General features: G+C 35.5%; 2 protein-coding genes across 2 annotated transcripts; both read left to right on the top strand.

Annotated features, from left to right (window-relative positions):
• Window positions 1-783: 783 nt before the first annotated feature.
• LOC115998291 (alkane hydroxylase MAH1-like) lies at window positions 784-4,510 on the top strand. Its single transcript, XM_031237824.1, has 3 exons — window positions 784-865; window positions 1,935-2,426; window positions 3,003-4,510. Exons 2-3 carry the CDS (start codon window positions 1,978-1,980, stop codon window positions 4,339-4,341), a joined length of 1,788 nt encoding a protein of 595 aa, XP_031093684.1. The 5' UTR covers window positions 784-865; window positions 1,935-1,977; the 3' UTR covers window positions 4,342-4,510.
• A 2,548-nt stretch (window positions 4,511-7,058) lies between these two features.
• Window positions 7,059-10,524, top strand: LOC116000154 (alkane hydroxylase MAH1-like). The gene is made up of 3 exons (XM_031240187.1): window positions 7,059-7,124; window positions 7,958-8,413; window positions 9,046-10,524. Exons 2-3 carry the CDS (start codon window positions 8,007-8,009, stop codon window positions 10,331-10,333), a joined length of 1,695 nt encoding a protein of 564 aa, XP_031096047.1. The 5' UTR covers window positions 7,059-7,124; window positions 7,958-8,006; the 3' UTR covers window positions 10,334-10,524.
• Window positions 10,525-15,389: the final 4,865 nt, after the last annotated feature.

The raw sequence follows: 15,389 nt of genomic DNA, 5'->3' as shown, positions 1-15,389 counted from the left end.
ATATATATATATATATATATATATATATATATATATATATATATATATATATATATATATATATATATATATATATATATGCATATTGAGAATTTATTTTTACATGAAAATTAAGAACCAATCTAAGTCGTTTAATTTATCAGAAAAAAATATGATTGATCTTATGCAATTTGAGGAAAATAGTGTGGTGACATTCTAGTAATTTTTTCAACTTTAGAAGAGTGTTTTTCTTTTTAACACTATAGAGTGCAATTTTAAAAGAGTTAATAGTGGTCAAACAAGTCAAAATTAACTGATAAGCTAACTATATTATCAAAAGTGTTTAAAAATGTTGCATAAAATTTTCTTTATCAACATTTTGAAAGACATCTTTTCAAATAAATAAATAAAACCAAATAAACGTTCATGAAATTATCTCTCATTTGATTGTGTTTGTTCTTCAAAATCTCCATGATTTAAAAAAAAAAACCTCTCAAACACTTGTAATTTTCACAAGTAATATAAAAATTAATGAATAGACAAGTAATAAAATAATTTTTGCATAACTGATGTGATAAGTGTACCATATGACTTTACCAAATTAAACAGATATGTAAGCATATGCTTCAACAATGCTCATTTGACTAAATTGGATCACCATGCCATAAATCCTAATTAATAACATTATATTGCAAACTTATTCAATACGTATCAATTAATTAATTTAATTATAGTGAATAGTCAGTCCATATATCCTATATAAATAAGTATTAACTAGTTAGACTCCTACATGTTTCTTTGCTTCATGTTTTCATATTGCAGACAAAACTCCATCATATCATCTCTCTATTCTCAGCTCGCGCCCATTTCATGTCTTCATATTACGGTAATTTTCTTGATCATATCAAACTTAATAACATTATTATTATTATTATTATTATTATGATAATAATATATCTTTTCAAATTATTATTCTGATAATGATACACCTTACTTCAATTTTGAGACGATTTTCTAATTTATGAAATGGAACACAGTAATCATTTTTATGTATAAAAGAAGTGTTTAAAGTATAAGGATGTGAAAAAAAAATTAAAAATAAGGCATTAATTGAAGCCCTTTCTAAAATTATGGTAACTATTTAAAGTATATTTAAAGAATATCTTATCTCTTGTTTTTTTAAAAAATCCCACCATCCATTATTCCTTTGCTTAGACTGGTTTTGTTTGGCAAATCTTATTACAGAAATTATAACTTATTTTAAATTCAAAATAAGTTATAAACTCTGTTTGTTTAATTTTTGTCTTTTGATATTTATAGGCTTCTTTAATAACTAAGTTTACCAAACGTTTATAATTTTAATCAACTAGCTTATCATCTTTTATCTTTTAGCTTCACCAACTCACTTTTTAGTTTTCAACTTTCACCAAACTTTTCAAGTAGATTGTCCAAACGGAACTTATGACTACAACTTTATCTAATTTATATTTTTATACTTGTGATTCTAAAATTGAGTTGTAGGTGGAGATACCTAGCCCCACAAAATCCCCACAAGATGAGTATGGGTTTCATCCAATAGTTATTGTGTGGACTGTGGTCAATGTACACGGTTGTGTCAATCACGTTTTAAAAACAATGTCGTTTTGCATAAATTTTTACTTTTTCACACGATCCACTGCAATATATATTTTTTTATAACTCATAATGTACATTATATGACCCTACAAGATTCATTACTCAGAGTTTCTGACACATAATGTACATTATTCTAACGTATGAAATTCACTGACGTCGTTTTGAAGCGTGATCCCCACAACTCTGTAAGACCACCGTCTAAACAATAATTTGCCAGTTCCACCCGCCTAATGGTTATCCATAAATATTACTGCGTAGTATTCTATTGCTCTATTTTTAATTTGGAGAAGCAAATTAAATAATGATTTGATATGGTGCAGAGAGTGGTTGTTATCGTGCTTAGTTAAATTCTATAAAGTGTGCATGAAGCTAGAGAAAACTTCAAGGACAACTTCAATCACTTCAGCCATGGCCTCCATAGACTATTTTGAAATTTTTGTGGCATTTTTTTGCCTTGCAATTTGGGTGTTTATGCGAGACGGATATAGGCGACCATTAAAGGTGCCATTGTTTGGAATGTTACCGAGCCTTTTCTTGCATGTTCACAAGATTCACGACCGGTGTGCGGCGGTTTTGTCCCTGCATGGCGGCACTTTCTTGCTCAAAGGCCCGTGGTTTACCAACATGGACATTCTTGCCACGGTGGATCCTCAAAATGTTCACTATATAATGTCTGGGAATTTCGAGAATTTCCCAAAGGGGAAAGAGTTCAAGAAGATCTTTGATGTGTTGGGTGATGGGATTTTCAATTCCGATTTGGATCTGTGGAAGAACCAGAGAAAACTTGCCAGGGCTTTGATCATTCACCAAAGGTGGTTTCTGTCCTGTATCTTATATTATATATATAAAATAAAAATAATGAGTTAATTCAACCTATGTTAATTTCAAATTTAGTTTCAGACTATCAATTTTATCATTTAACATCCCAAATTATTATTTTTTAGACAATTTTAAATTTTTTAATACAACTCTATTATACTGTAGTATATGTTCATCTATACTTTCTCAACCTGTTTAAAGCACAAAGAGTCAATCGCCTCAGACTCGATTTCATGAACTCTTATGGGAGAGTCACTATATGCGACAATTTTAGTTATTCTCATGACTTTTCGTATACTTAGTAAGAGTATTTTTGCCTATTCATACTTTTCTTTTTTATTTTTCAATTTTAACTGGTTTAATTAGTTTAGGACTTTAGGTAAATCCTAATTTTTAATAACCATATTTTTCTAACCAATTTTATTTTACCTAAAAAAACAGTAGACCTCTGTTGAAATTAATTCATATAATAATTGTTATCTGCTATAATTTAATAGTTGGTGCAACATCAGTTTCAACACAAATCTGTTATGTTTTGTTCTGAAAGTTTATACTTCAATTTTCTACAGGTTTCACAGGTATTTGGTGAGGACGAGCTGGAATAAGGTGGAGAAAGGGCTGATCCCAGTTCTTGAATTGGCGGCGGAGCGCGGCGGCGTTGTGGATTTGCAGGATGTTTTCCAGCGGTTAACGTTTGACACGACATGCACGCTTGTTACGGGGTACGACCCAGGATGTCTGTCCATCGATTTCCCCGACGTTCCGTTCTCAAAAGCCATGGATGACGCCGAGGAAGTGATATTCATCCGGCATTTGCTCCCGGAGAGCCTCTGGAAGCTCCAGCAGTGGCTCGGAATCGGCCCGGAGAAAAAATTGAGCCGAGCTTGCGAGATTCTCGACCAAGTTATCGGCAAGTACATAACAATGAAACGCCAGGAACTAAACCTGCCCCACAAAAAGCAAACTCTTTCGCTCCAAGAACCCACACAGTCTCAAAATTCCTCATCCCAAGGACCCGCACAATCTGAGGAAAAGCAAAATTCTTCGTCTCAAGGGCCTACACAGTTTGAGGAAAAGCAAAATTTCTCGTTTCAAGGGCCCATAAAAAAACAAAATTCCTGGTCTCAAGGCCTCACACAGTCGGATGAAAAGCAAAATTCGTCGTCCCATGGGCCCACACAGTCCGATGAAGAGGGACACGATCTTTTAACCTCGTACATTAACAACAACGAGGGGGAAACAACCATGGGGCTAAAATTTGACGACAAATTCCTAAGAGACACGATTCTGAACCTAATGATCGCCGGCCGGGACACCACGAGCTCCGCGCTGACATGGTTCATCTGGCTAGTTTCAACCCACCCGGAAGTGGAAAAGAACATAAGAGACGAACTTTTTAACGCCGTTAAAGCCGACCCCCAAAAATTCCGTCTATTCAAATCAGAGGAGTTAAAAAACCTCGTCTATCTCCACGCCGCCCTCTGCGAATCCTTAAGGCTATACCCACCGGTCCCCTTCCAACACAAATCGCCCCTCCACACAGACATTCTCCCCAGCGGCCACAAAGTGAGCCCCAATACGAGGTTAATGTTTTCCCTGTACGCCATGGCGCGAATGCAGTTCATATGGGGCAAAGATGCGAAGGAGTTCAAGCCAGAGAGGTGGATTTCCGAGCGTGGAACGGTCAAACATGAGCCGTCTTACAAGTTCCTGGCATTCAACGCCGGGCCCAGGACTTGTCTGGGCAAAGAAGTGGCGTTTACACAGATGAAGGCCGTGGCAGCCGCCATTATCCATAACTACCATGTCCGCGCCGTGGAAAACCATGATGCTTCGCCTAATGTCTCCATAATTCTCTACATGAAACATGGTCTCAAGGTTCGGGTCCAAAGAAGATGGACTTATTAGCTTGATCCCGTTTCTTATATATTCTTAATAATAATCGTCTAAGATGTCTCCGTACGAGGTGTGATTTGCTTGAATTTGTTTGTGCATGAACATGTTTCAGAACACTGCTAAAACTGTGTATTATATTCCTGTAATAACAACAATTACATTTACTACTCAAAATTTTACAGTTTAGTATTTCGGTTACAATGTAATATCTGTTAATAACTAGCTATATATTTTCTCAACTTACTGAAACACAACTCATGACATCTCTTATAGGAGAGTCATTTCGTGTCACAAGACTACTCGGTCATTTGGACAGTTTAATATATACTTCTTATGTCATATTTTATTGAAAAATATTACTTGCGGACTCCCAACTTATACTCATCATTAAAAATTTTGATGTTTACATTTTTGTTTGTGACGTGTAGGATGAAGATAACTTATCATTTATTGTCACATCATCATAAAGTAAAAACGAAAGAGTAGAATTTGAAACTTTATGTAGTACATCTCTAGCTATTTTATCCTCCTTATTACTATTAATTAATAGGTAATTAAACCAAGCATATCAAATGAAACAAGCTAAGAAGCAACAGTATGTAACTATGTGTTATAGCGTTGGACGGAGACTTGGAGGGTCAAGTTAGGCATCCTGCCATGAAAACGTAAACGTAAAGCTGACGCCCGTAAGGGCAGCTCAAGTGGTAAGAGAGTTACACCTGCAGCCGAGAGGTCGTGGGTTCGAACCTCAAGCCCTTGAGTTTGTGCCGGTCAGCTATGGGTAACCTAGGCTGATTTACCTCCTTGTGGCTCTTTGCCGGCTAGGGTCACAGGGCGAGGGCTTTACCCACATACTCACATAGTGAGGAGTGGGGTTTACCTCGTTAATAAATAAATAAGTAAACGTAAAGCTGACTATTATACAAAGATAAGGAAAAAAAAGTTATACTTTTCCTACTAGATATACATATTGGTGTAGTGGGAAGGGCTTGGCCTAACAATGGTATTATTAGACAAGGTCACGTGTTTACGTAAATATAAGGAAATAAAGTTAGATCTTTACTATTAAATTAACTTAGTTTTTGGCGCAATGGTAAGTTGATGACAGATCCTTCAATTGTTATTATGTCATGTATTATCTACCAACTACCAATTAATTGATTTATATTAAGTGCAAGAAGCCAAGTTGAATATTATTACTATTATATGGCACATTAGATGAAAGCAAGTATTATAGACACTTTGCCTACTTTAATATAATTGAACTTCAACACGTAAATCAATTGCACCAATTCATAAAGAAAGTGATAACTATATATAACTATATATATATATAACCTATTTTTACGTGAAATTTATGAACCAATACCATCCCTTTATTAAAAAAAAAAATCTGATTGATCTTATGTAATTTGAGAAAAATAATGTGGTGACATTCTAGTAATATAATTTTATAAACCACAAAATTAAATCATAAACTAAACTAAAAAGTGAAACACTTAACCATATAAAAAACTAAACTATATATTAAAATTAAAGTATAACCATAATTGCATTATACTTTAAACCTAGCCATAATGCATGGTATAGAATTACAAATTGCATTATATAGTGTTGAAAAATGCACTTCTAAAATTGAAATAATATCAAATTTTCATCACAATTTTCTTCCATCATTACTTTAGAACCATTAAATTTAATTAGATGGACGACTAAGATTGTGCTTTAGTTTTCTCCCTCAAACAACTTCTTATATATTATGCACACACATGCTTACAATGTTTAATTTATTTTACGTTTAGGCCAGGGCGCAGTCCAATTTTAAAATTAGTGGTGTCAATTTAATTAATTTAATAGAATTTTATAGCATATACAAATTGAATGAAACATGAAAATTCTTATCAACAAGGGGTGTTTAGTAAATAGTTGTTAATTGATAGTTTTTCGTTGATTGGGTTAGTGAGTTTGACTAGTTGATAGCATTAGCTGATTGTAGAAAGATGTTTGGTAAATTAGTTGTTAGCTAATAGATGATTACATGCAAAATGACTTTCTCAAAAAGCTGATCAAAAAAACTGCTTTGAATTTTAGCGTTTTGGAGCAATAAGCCGTTACAAAAAGCTAATTAATCAAACATTCATATTGATTGCTTAACCAAGTGAAAGAGCTAATAATGGTCAAACAAGCCAAAATTAGCTGATAAGCTAACTATATTGCCAAAAGTGTTTTAAAATGTTGCATACATTTTTCTTTATCAACATTATATTTTGAAAGACATCTTTTCAAATAAATAAATAAATAAAACCAAATAAATGTTCATGAAATTATTTCTCATTTGATTGTGTTTGTTCTTCAAAATATTCATGGTTGTAATAATTATTAAAAAAAAAAAAAAACCTCTCAAACACTTGTAATTTTCACAAGTAATATAAAACTTAATTAATAGAAAAGTAATAAAATAATTTTTCCATAACTGGTGTGATAAGTTTACCATATGACTTTACCAAATTAAACAGATATGTATGTAAGCACATGCTTCAACAATTATCATTTGACTAAATTGGATCACCATGCCATAAATCCTAATTAATAACATTATATTATTGCAAACTTATTCAATACGTATCAATTAATTAATTTAATTATAGTAAATAATCAGTCCATATATCCTATATAAATAAGTGTCAACTAGTTAGCCTCCTGCATATTTCTTTGCTTCATGTCTTCATATTGCAGACAAAACTCCATCATCTCTCTATCCTCAGCTCGCGCCCACTTCATGCCTTCATATTACGGTAACTTTCTTGATCATATCAAACTTAATAAAATTATTATTATTATTATTTTGATAATAATAATATATCTTTTCAAATTATTATTCTGATAATGATACACCTTACTTCAATTTTGAGACGATTTTCTAATTTATGAAATGGAACACAGTAACCATTTTTATGCATAAAAGAAATGTTTAAAGTATAAGGATGTGAAAAAAAAAATTAGGCATTAATTATGAAGCCCTTTCTAAAATTATGGTAACTATTTAAAGAATATCTTATCTCTTGATTAAAGAAAAAAAAAAAAGAATCCCAACACCCATTATTTCTTTGCTTAAACATGTTTTTGTTTGACAAATCTTATTATATAGAAATTATAATTTATTTTAAACTCAAAATATGTTATAAACTCAATTTGTTTAATTTTGTCTTTTGATATTTATTCGCTTCTTTAATAACTAAGTTTACCAAATGTTTATAATTTTAATAAACTAACTTATCATCTCTTATCTTTTAACTTCACCAACTCACTTTTTAGTTTTCAACTTTTACCTAACCTTTCAAGTTGATTATCCAAAAAAAAAAAAAAAAAAAAAAAAACTATGGCCACTTTTATCTAATTTATATTTTTATACTTGTGATTCCAAAATTGAGTTGTAGGTTGAGATACCAGTCCCCACAAAATCCCCATAGGATGGGTATGGGTTCTACCGGCCTAGCTAATTGTTATCCGTAAATATTATTCTGTACTACTTCATATTAACTAAAAATCTAAGTTAATAGTTAGATTACAGTATTACACATATATTATAATATTATAGCTCAACAAATAATGATTTGATATGGTGCAGAGAGTGGTTGTTAGAGAAAACTTCAAGGACAACTTCAATCACTTGAGCCATGGCCTCCATACACTATTTTGAAATTTTTGTGGCATTTTTTTGCCTTGCAATTTCCATGTTTTTGCGAGACGGATGTCGGCGACGACCATTAAAGGTGCCATTGCTTGGGATGTTACCAAGCCTTTTCTTGCATGTTCACAAGATTCACAACCGGTGTGCGGCGGTTTTGTCCCTGCATGGCGGCACTTTCTTGCTCAAAGGCCCGTGGTTTACCAACCTGGACATTCTTGCCACCGTGGATCCTCAAAATGTTCACTATATAATGTCTGGGAATTTCGAGAATTTCCCAAAGGGGAAAGAGTTCAAGAAGATCTTTGATGTGTTGGGTGATGGGATTTTCAATTCGGATTTGGATCTGTGGAAGAACCAGAGAAAGCTTGCCAGGGCTTTGATCATTCACCAGAGGTTTCTGTCCTCTATCTATTTATATATATATAATAATAATGAGTTAATTCCACCTGAGATTTAGTTTCAAACTATCATTTTTACTATTTAGCATCTCAAACTATTATTTTTAGACAATTTTAATCATTCTCATGACATTTTCTATTTTTAGTAAGGGTGTTTTTATCTTTTTATATATATATTTTTATTTTTCGATTTTTGACTGTTTAATTAGTTTAAAACTTTAGGTTACTTCTGATTTTTAGTAACCATATTTTTCAACCAGTTTTATTTTGTCACAAAAAACAACAAACCTCACTCTAATATACTCCCTTCGTCTCGTTGTATTTGTCTGGTTCGGTTAACGATGTTTGATTGAAGTTATTTTTAATTATTTTTTTTCATAATATTAAGTTTAGTATTAATATACAAAATTTATATATTTAGAAACTACACTAAAAAATACTATTAAACATAAAAAAATTAAATTTAAAAATAAGTTAAAAATAATAAATAAAACAAACAAAGAAAAAGAATTTGTTTGACCATGAATAGTAAATATGACAGATAAAATGGGACAAAGGGAGTAATAGTTGTTGGAACATCAGTTTCAACCTTTCTGTTCAGAGAGTTTATACTTCAATTTTCTACAGGTTTCACAAGTTTTTGGTGAGGACGAGCTGGAATAAGGTGGAGAAAGGGCTGATCCCGGTTCTTGAATTCGCGGCGGAGCGCGGCGGCGTTGTGGATTTGCAGGACGTTTTCCAGCGATTAACGTTTGACACGACATGCACGCTTGTGACGGGCTACGATCCAGGATGTCTGTCCGTCGATTTCCCCGACGTTCCGTTCTCAAAAGCCATGGATGACGCCGAGGAAGTGATATTCATCCGGCATTTGCTCCCGGAAAGCCTCTGGAAGCTTCAGCAGTGGCTCGGAATCGGCCCTGAGAAAAAATTGAGCCGAGCTTGCGAGATTCTCGACCAAGTTATCGGCAAGTACATCACAATGAAACGCCAGGAACTAATCTTGTCCCACAAAAAGCAAAATCCCTCGTCCCAAAAATCTAAACAGTCTGAAGAAAAGCAAAATTTCTCGTCCCAAAGACCTACACAGTCTGATGAAAAGCAAAATTCATTGTCTCAAGGATTCACACAGTCTGATGAAAAGCAAAATTCCTATTCTCAAGGGTTCACACAGTTTGATGTAAAGCAAAATTCTTCGTCGGAAGGGCCCACTCAGTCTGACGATGACGGACACGATCTTTTAACATCGTACATTAACAACAACGAGGGCGAAAACGACAAGTTCCTAAGAGACACGATTCTGAATCTCATGATCGCCGGCCGGGACACCACGAGCTCCGCCCTGACATGGTTCATCTGGCTAGTTTCAACCCACCCGGAAGTTGAGAATAACATAAGAGACGAACTTTCTAACGCCGTCAAATCCCCCCACAAATTCCGTCTTTTCAAATCAGAAGACCTCAAAAACCTCGTCTATCTCCACGCCGCCCTCTGCGAATCCTTAAGGCTATACCCACCGGTCCCCTTCCAACACAAATCGCCCCTCCACACCGACATTCTCCCCAGCGGCCACAAAGTGAGCCCCAATACGAGGTTAGTGTTTTCCCTGTACGCCATGGGGAGAATGCAGTTCATATGGGGCAAAGACGCGAGGGAGTTCAAGCCCGAGAGGTGGATTTCCGAGCGTGGAACGGTCAAACATGAGCCGTCTTACAAGTTCTTGGCGTTCAACGCCGGGCCCAGGACTTGTCTCGGCAAAGAAGTGGCGTTTACCCAGATGAAGGCCGTGGCGGCCGCCATTATCCATAACTACCATGTCCGCGCCGTGGAAAACCATGATGCTTCGCCTAATGTCTCCATAATTCTCTACATGAAACATGGCCTCAAGGTTCGGGTACAAAGAAGATGGACTTAGCTTGATCCCGTTTCTTATATATTCTTAATAATCGTCTAAGATGTCTCCGTACGAGGTGTGGTTTGCTTGAATTTGTTTGAAGTTGTGCCGCGTGCATGAACGTGTTTCAGAACACTACTAAAACTGTGTATTATATTCCTGTAATAACAACAATTACATTTACTACTCAAAATTTTACAGTTTAGTATTTCTGTTACAATGTAATATCTGTTAATGACTAGCTATTTTCTCAACTTACTGAAGCACAACTCATGCCCATAACAGAGTCATGTCGTGCCACGAGACTACACGGTCATTGGAACAGTTTAATATATACTTCTTATGTCATGTTTTATCGAAAAATATTACTTGCGGACTCCCAACTTATACTCGTCACTAAAAATTTTGATGTTGATATTTTCATTGGGACCTGTAGGATGAAGATAACTTATCATTCATTGCTACATTAGAAAGTAAAAATTAAAGAGTAGAATTTGAAAGTTTATGTAGTGGATCTCTAGTCAGTGGTCCAGTGACATCAAACCCTTCCCTTTATACGGGAGGTGGTGGGTTCGAGCTTCAATGGAGGGCGATACTGACTCTTGTGCTTCAATAGGTTGTGGATCAAGTTAAGCATCCTGTAGGTTGTGGAGAGGTGGTGGGTTAGAGCTTCAATGCTTCAATAGGTTGTGGATCAAGTTAAACATCCTGTCATGAAAACGTAAACGTACGTAAAGCTGACTCTTCTATAAAGATAATGGAAAAAAATTATATTTTTGTTACTAGCTATACATATTGGTGTAGTGGAAAGGGCTTGGTCTAACAATGGTATTATTAGACAAGGTCATGTGTTTACGCAAATATAAGGAAATAAATTAAAGTTATCTTCACTATTAAATTAACTTAGCTTTTGAAGCCGTGGTAAGCTGATGACATATAGATGATGTGTTTTCACCCACTCATATATGGTTATTGGCTAATACTCATTCTACTTGCAAGAAATGTATCGTTACTGCTTTCTGAGAAAGGTGGTGATAGAGATTTCTTTAATTTTCTAACTTTGTCTTGCCTTCACAAGTAACTGACTTTGAGAAGTTAAGTCATTATTAATAATTATCTTAAGATTTCTCAGACAAGAAGAGTTTATTACGACAAGAAATGGAACAGCAAAATAATGAAATGAAATGGAGAAGATATCTGAACTATAATAATGGGTCAACACCATTTGATATGTATAATTTGCACATAATAAGCTAATAAATTTTGTTTTTAGAAAATCATATTTTTTTTCTCAATTATGAATAAATAATAGTTAATGTATTCCCTCATATTTATATGTGCTACCATTTTTTTTTTGTCTTTAAATGGTTAGAATGGTAGCTTAATTAATTAGCAACAAAAACAAGTGGCAGTCATAAATTAAACTAGGAAGTACGACGACGTTTGAAGGCAGGCCACTTGGTTCAATTCACTTAGAGCGACCTTGTGTCTACAAGCTGTACCACTAGTTTGATCAACTGAAATATATGATAAAAGAATTATAAATTCTAATTCTAACAAAATTGTTAACGTATATCAAAGAATCAAAAGCGTCACTTTAATGAAAACATAGTGCAAAGGGTAAGTTTATAACTTGAATTAAAATTTTAATTTTCCCATAATTTAATCTGAAAAATTCTATGAGTGTAAATTTTAATAGTACATGAACTAAATTAAACAAAATTAAAGTATATGCGCTAAATTCTTTTTTTTTTTTATCACATAGAACATAGACTTCTTAAATACTTTGACTTGATTTTTATTGTAGGAGCATGTTCAAATTTTTACCAAAAAAAAAAAAAAAAATCCACCTCCGACTATTAAAAAAAAAAAAACTCATTCAATTTTTGCTTTTGAATAAGTATCCTTAAAACGAGTTTTACTATCTGAACACTAATTTTCTACTCCCTCACTTTTATTTCTTGACATGACAAGATATGATAGTAGAGAGTAAACATCAAATTTTTGTGTGAGAAAATAAAAATAAAGAGTAAAGTTTAAGAGTATAAGTAGTATTTTTTTCCTTAAAACTCCCTCTGTCAGATGCTCTAAATGTTTTGTCGCATTATAAAATGATTAGTTTGTGAACAATAAAATTTGGAGTGTGTAGTATCGGCTATTAGGACTCTCTGAGTTTGAGTCACGTTAGGACTAGCTATCCTACTCTACCTGAGACTCCCCTTGTATATATATCTCATATTCCTCATCATTGTAATTGTTCAATTGAATCAATACAATATTCAGTTTTGAATGGTGATTTGGCTGAGACTGTTTATATGCGTCAACCACTCGGGTATGCTGATGCTCAATTGCCTGATCACGTTTGTCTGTTGAGGCGTTCCTTATATGGCTTAAAGCAAGCTCCACGAGCTTGGTTTAATCAGCTGCATACTTTTTTACTCTCTGTTGGTTTATAGCTTCAAAGACTGATGTGTCATTATTCTATTACTCTCGTGGTTCTGCATGTGTGTATCTTTTAGTATATGTTGATGACATTTTGGTAATGGGGACTGATGAGCTACTAGTGTCTGATTTACTCTCTAAACTGTCTAATGCTTTCAAAATTAGAGATCTTGGTGAACCTGGTTTCTTTATTGGAATTGAGCTAGTCAAAACTAGCAATGGTGTTATTCTTTCTCAGCAGCGGTACATGTCAGACATCTTGAAACGGGCTGGAATGACTGATTGTAAACCTCTCGCCACTCTTATTTCTACATCGAAAGCTCCATTGCTTAATTCAGATTCATATGAAGATCCAACGAAATACAGGAGTTTGGCTGGTGCTCTCCAGTATTTCACAATTACACGGCCAGACTTATCCTTTGCGGTCAATCAATTGTGTCAACATATGCATGCTCCAACATTGTCTCACTGGGAGCAGCTAAAACGAGTGCTCAGGTATGTCAAAGACACCCTCTCATTCGGCTTGCGTGTAACTCAGTCAAATTCTAGAGAGCTTCATGCTTTCTCTGATTCTGACTGGGCTGGTTGTCCCGAGGACCGTAAATCTACTAGTGGGTATGCAGTGTTTCTTGGCACCAATCTTATCTCTTGGGTGTGCAAGAAACAGAAGACAGTTGCAAGATCATCCACGGAAGCTGAGTATAAAGCTTTGGCTGATGTTTGTGCTGAGGTCATATGGATCATGTCCTTGCTGCGTGAGATCAAAATTGATGGCATCCTTACTCCCAAATTATGGTGTGACAATCTTGGTGCTACTTATATGTGTGCGAATCCAATTTTTCATGCAAGAACTAAGCACGTGGAGATTGACTACCACTTTGTTAGAGATAGGGTTGCCAATGGAGATATTCAGGTTAACTTTATTTCCACAAAAGATCAATTAGCTGATATCTTTACAAAAGCTTTGCCTAATCCTAGATTTTCTTTTCTTAGGGACAAGTTTCAGGTTAGTAGTTTACCCTGCGCTTGAGGGGGAGTATTAGGACTCTCTGAGTTTGAGTCACGTTAGGACTAGCTATCCTACTCTACCTGAGACTCCCCTTGTATATATATCTCCTGACGGTAATAATGTGTTTACCGGTATATTATTTGAGTATTTGAATGTTTGAATACAATATTGAGCGTAGTGCTCAGTGTACAAGTGAGTTCAGTATGTATTGTCTAAGTTCAAGTGTCGTAAGAAGCCCCCCCCACTACGTGGTTGTGAGTCCTTTTATTCCTTCCAGCTCAGTAACGGAGCATTGATGAGGAGTTGAACGTTGGACATCAATACCTGAGGTGTTGAATGCTGAGGAGCTGAACGTCGGTCATCAATGCTGAGGAGCTGAACGTTGGCCATCAATGCTGAGGAGTTGGACCGTTGCGCATTGATGTTGAGGAGTGAGGTGTCTTGGTAGTTTGAGCGGCAACTGTCTTGGTTATGACAACGGTTCCGGGTCGGGTACCCAATTACCCTGTCACCAGCCCCCCACTCCCTAGCTAGCGAGAATGGCTGAGGTAGTTAGGGAGTATCAGTCGGTGTTTGAATGGATCGGCCTTGGAACTTGTGGAAGAAGATTTGGTATGTTGAATTCTGGAAGGAAATTTTACCGGAAGGAAACTTCACAGATTTGTGGAATATTTCCTAATTTCCCTGCGATTTTGTTTCCTTGTATGGGCCGGCTTCGTATGTATATATGGACCCCCTCAGAATCTGTGCCTTTCACCCACCTCATTACATTAGCTTAGCTGGGTTCATCATGAGTCCAAAGAGAGCAAGTGCTGCTGGAACAAGTGCGGGGACGAAGAGGCGCCGATCGTTCCGTTTGATGGAGCTGGCCAGACGTGAGAAGTTGAAGCAGAGGAAGGAGCGTGGGCACGAAGTTGGGGATACCCTTGAGGATCCACTAACCCTTCCGTCAGATGGGGAAGAAGAGAAGGATGCCGTGAAGCAACCGAAACAAGTTCCCGTGGAGGAAAGTATGGCCATCGTCCTTGTGCCTGATGATGAGCTTCCTTTGGCAGTGGAGTATCCCAAGTCCTCGAAGACCTAGATTCCTGAGTAGGAGTTAGTAGTTTGAAGTGTAATAGTGCGTGATGGCTTTGAATGTTATTGGAATAAAATAAAACGTTTACTTCGAACCATTCTTTTTTTTTTTTTTTTTTTTTTTTTTTTGGTATCCTGACTTCAGCCCCGTGCCTGATCACGGTGTTGTGACTTCGGCACGGGGCCGAAGCCACGCGGCGTGGCCTCGGCCAGCGCCGAGGTCACGTTCGCGGCGTGACCTCGGCACTGGGCCGAGACCACGGGCATGACTGATATATATAATATATATATATATATAGTATATATATATTATATATTTTTTATTTTTTTTTTTGATTAGTTCAGCTTCCTAATTATCCGGGATAATTCAGGATATGTGCCAAGATTTGTTTTAGGAAATCTCATTGATACTAGGAATATTGGGTTTCCTTATAAAAACCCGGGTTTTGTATAAAACCCTTCTCCTTCTTTTGTACCCAACCCTTCTTTCTTTCGTAAACATTCAACCTACGATTGCATTCCTGCTTCCAACTATCCTGGTAAGTTCAA

Source organism: Ipomoea triloba, chromosome 12 (genome assembly GCF_003576645.1).
Source record: "Ipomoea triloba cultivar NCNSP0323 chromosome 12, ASM357664v1".
Classification (NCBI taxonomy): Eukaryota; Viridiplantae; Streptophyta; class Magnoliopsida; order Solanales; family Convolvulaceae; genus Ipomoea; species Ipomoea triloba.
Note: the sequence above shows the minus strand (reverse complement) of the source record. Positions and strands in the feature narration are given on the sequence as shown.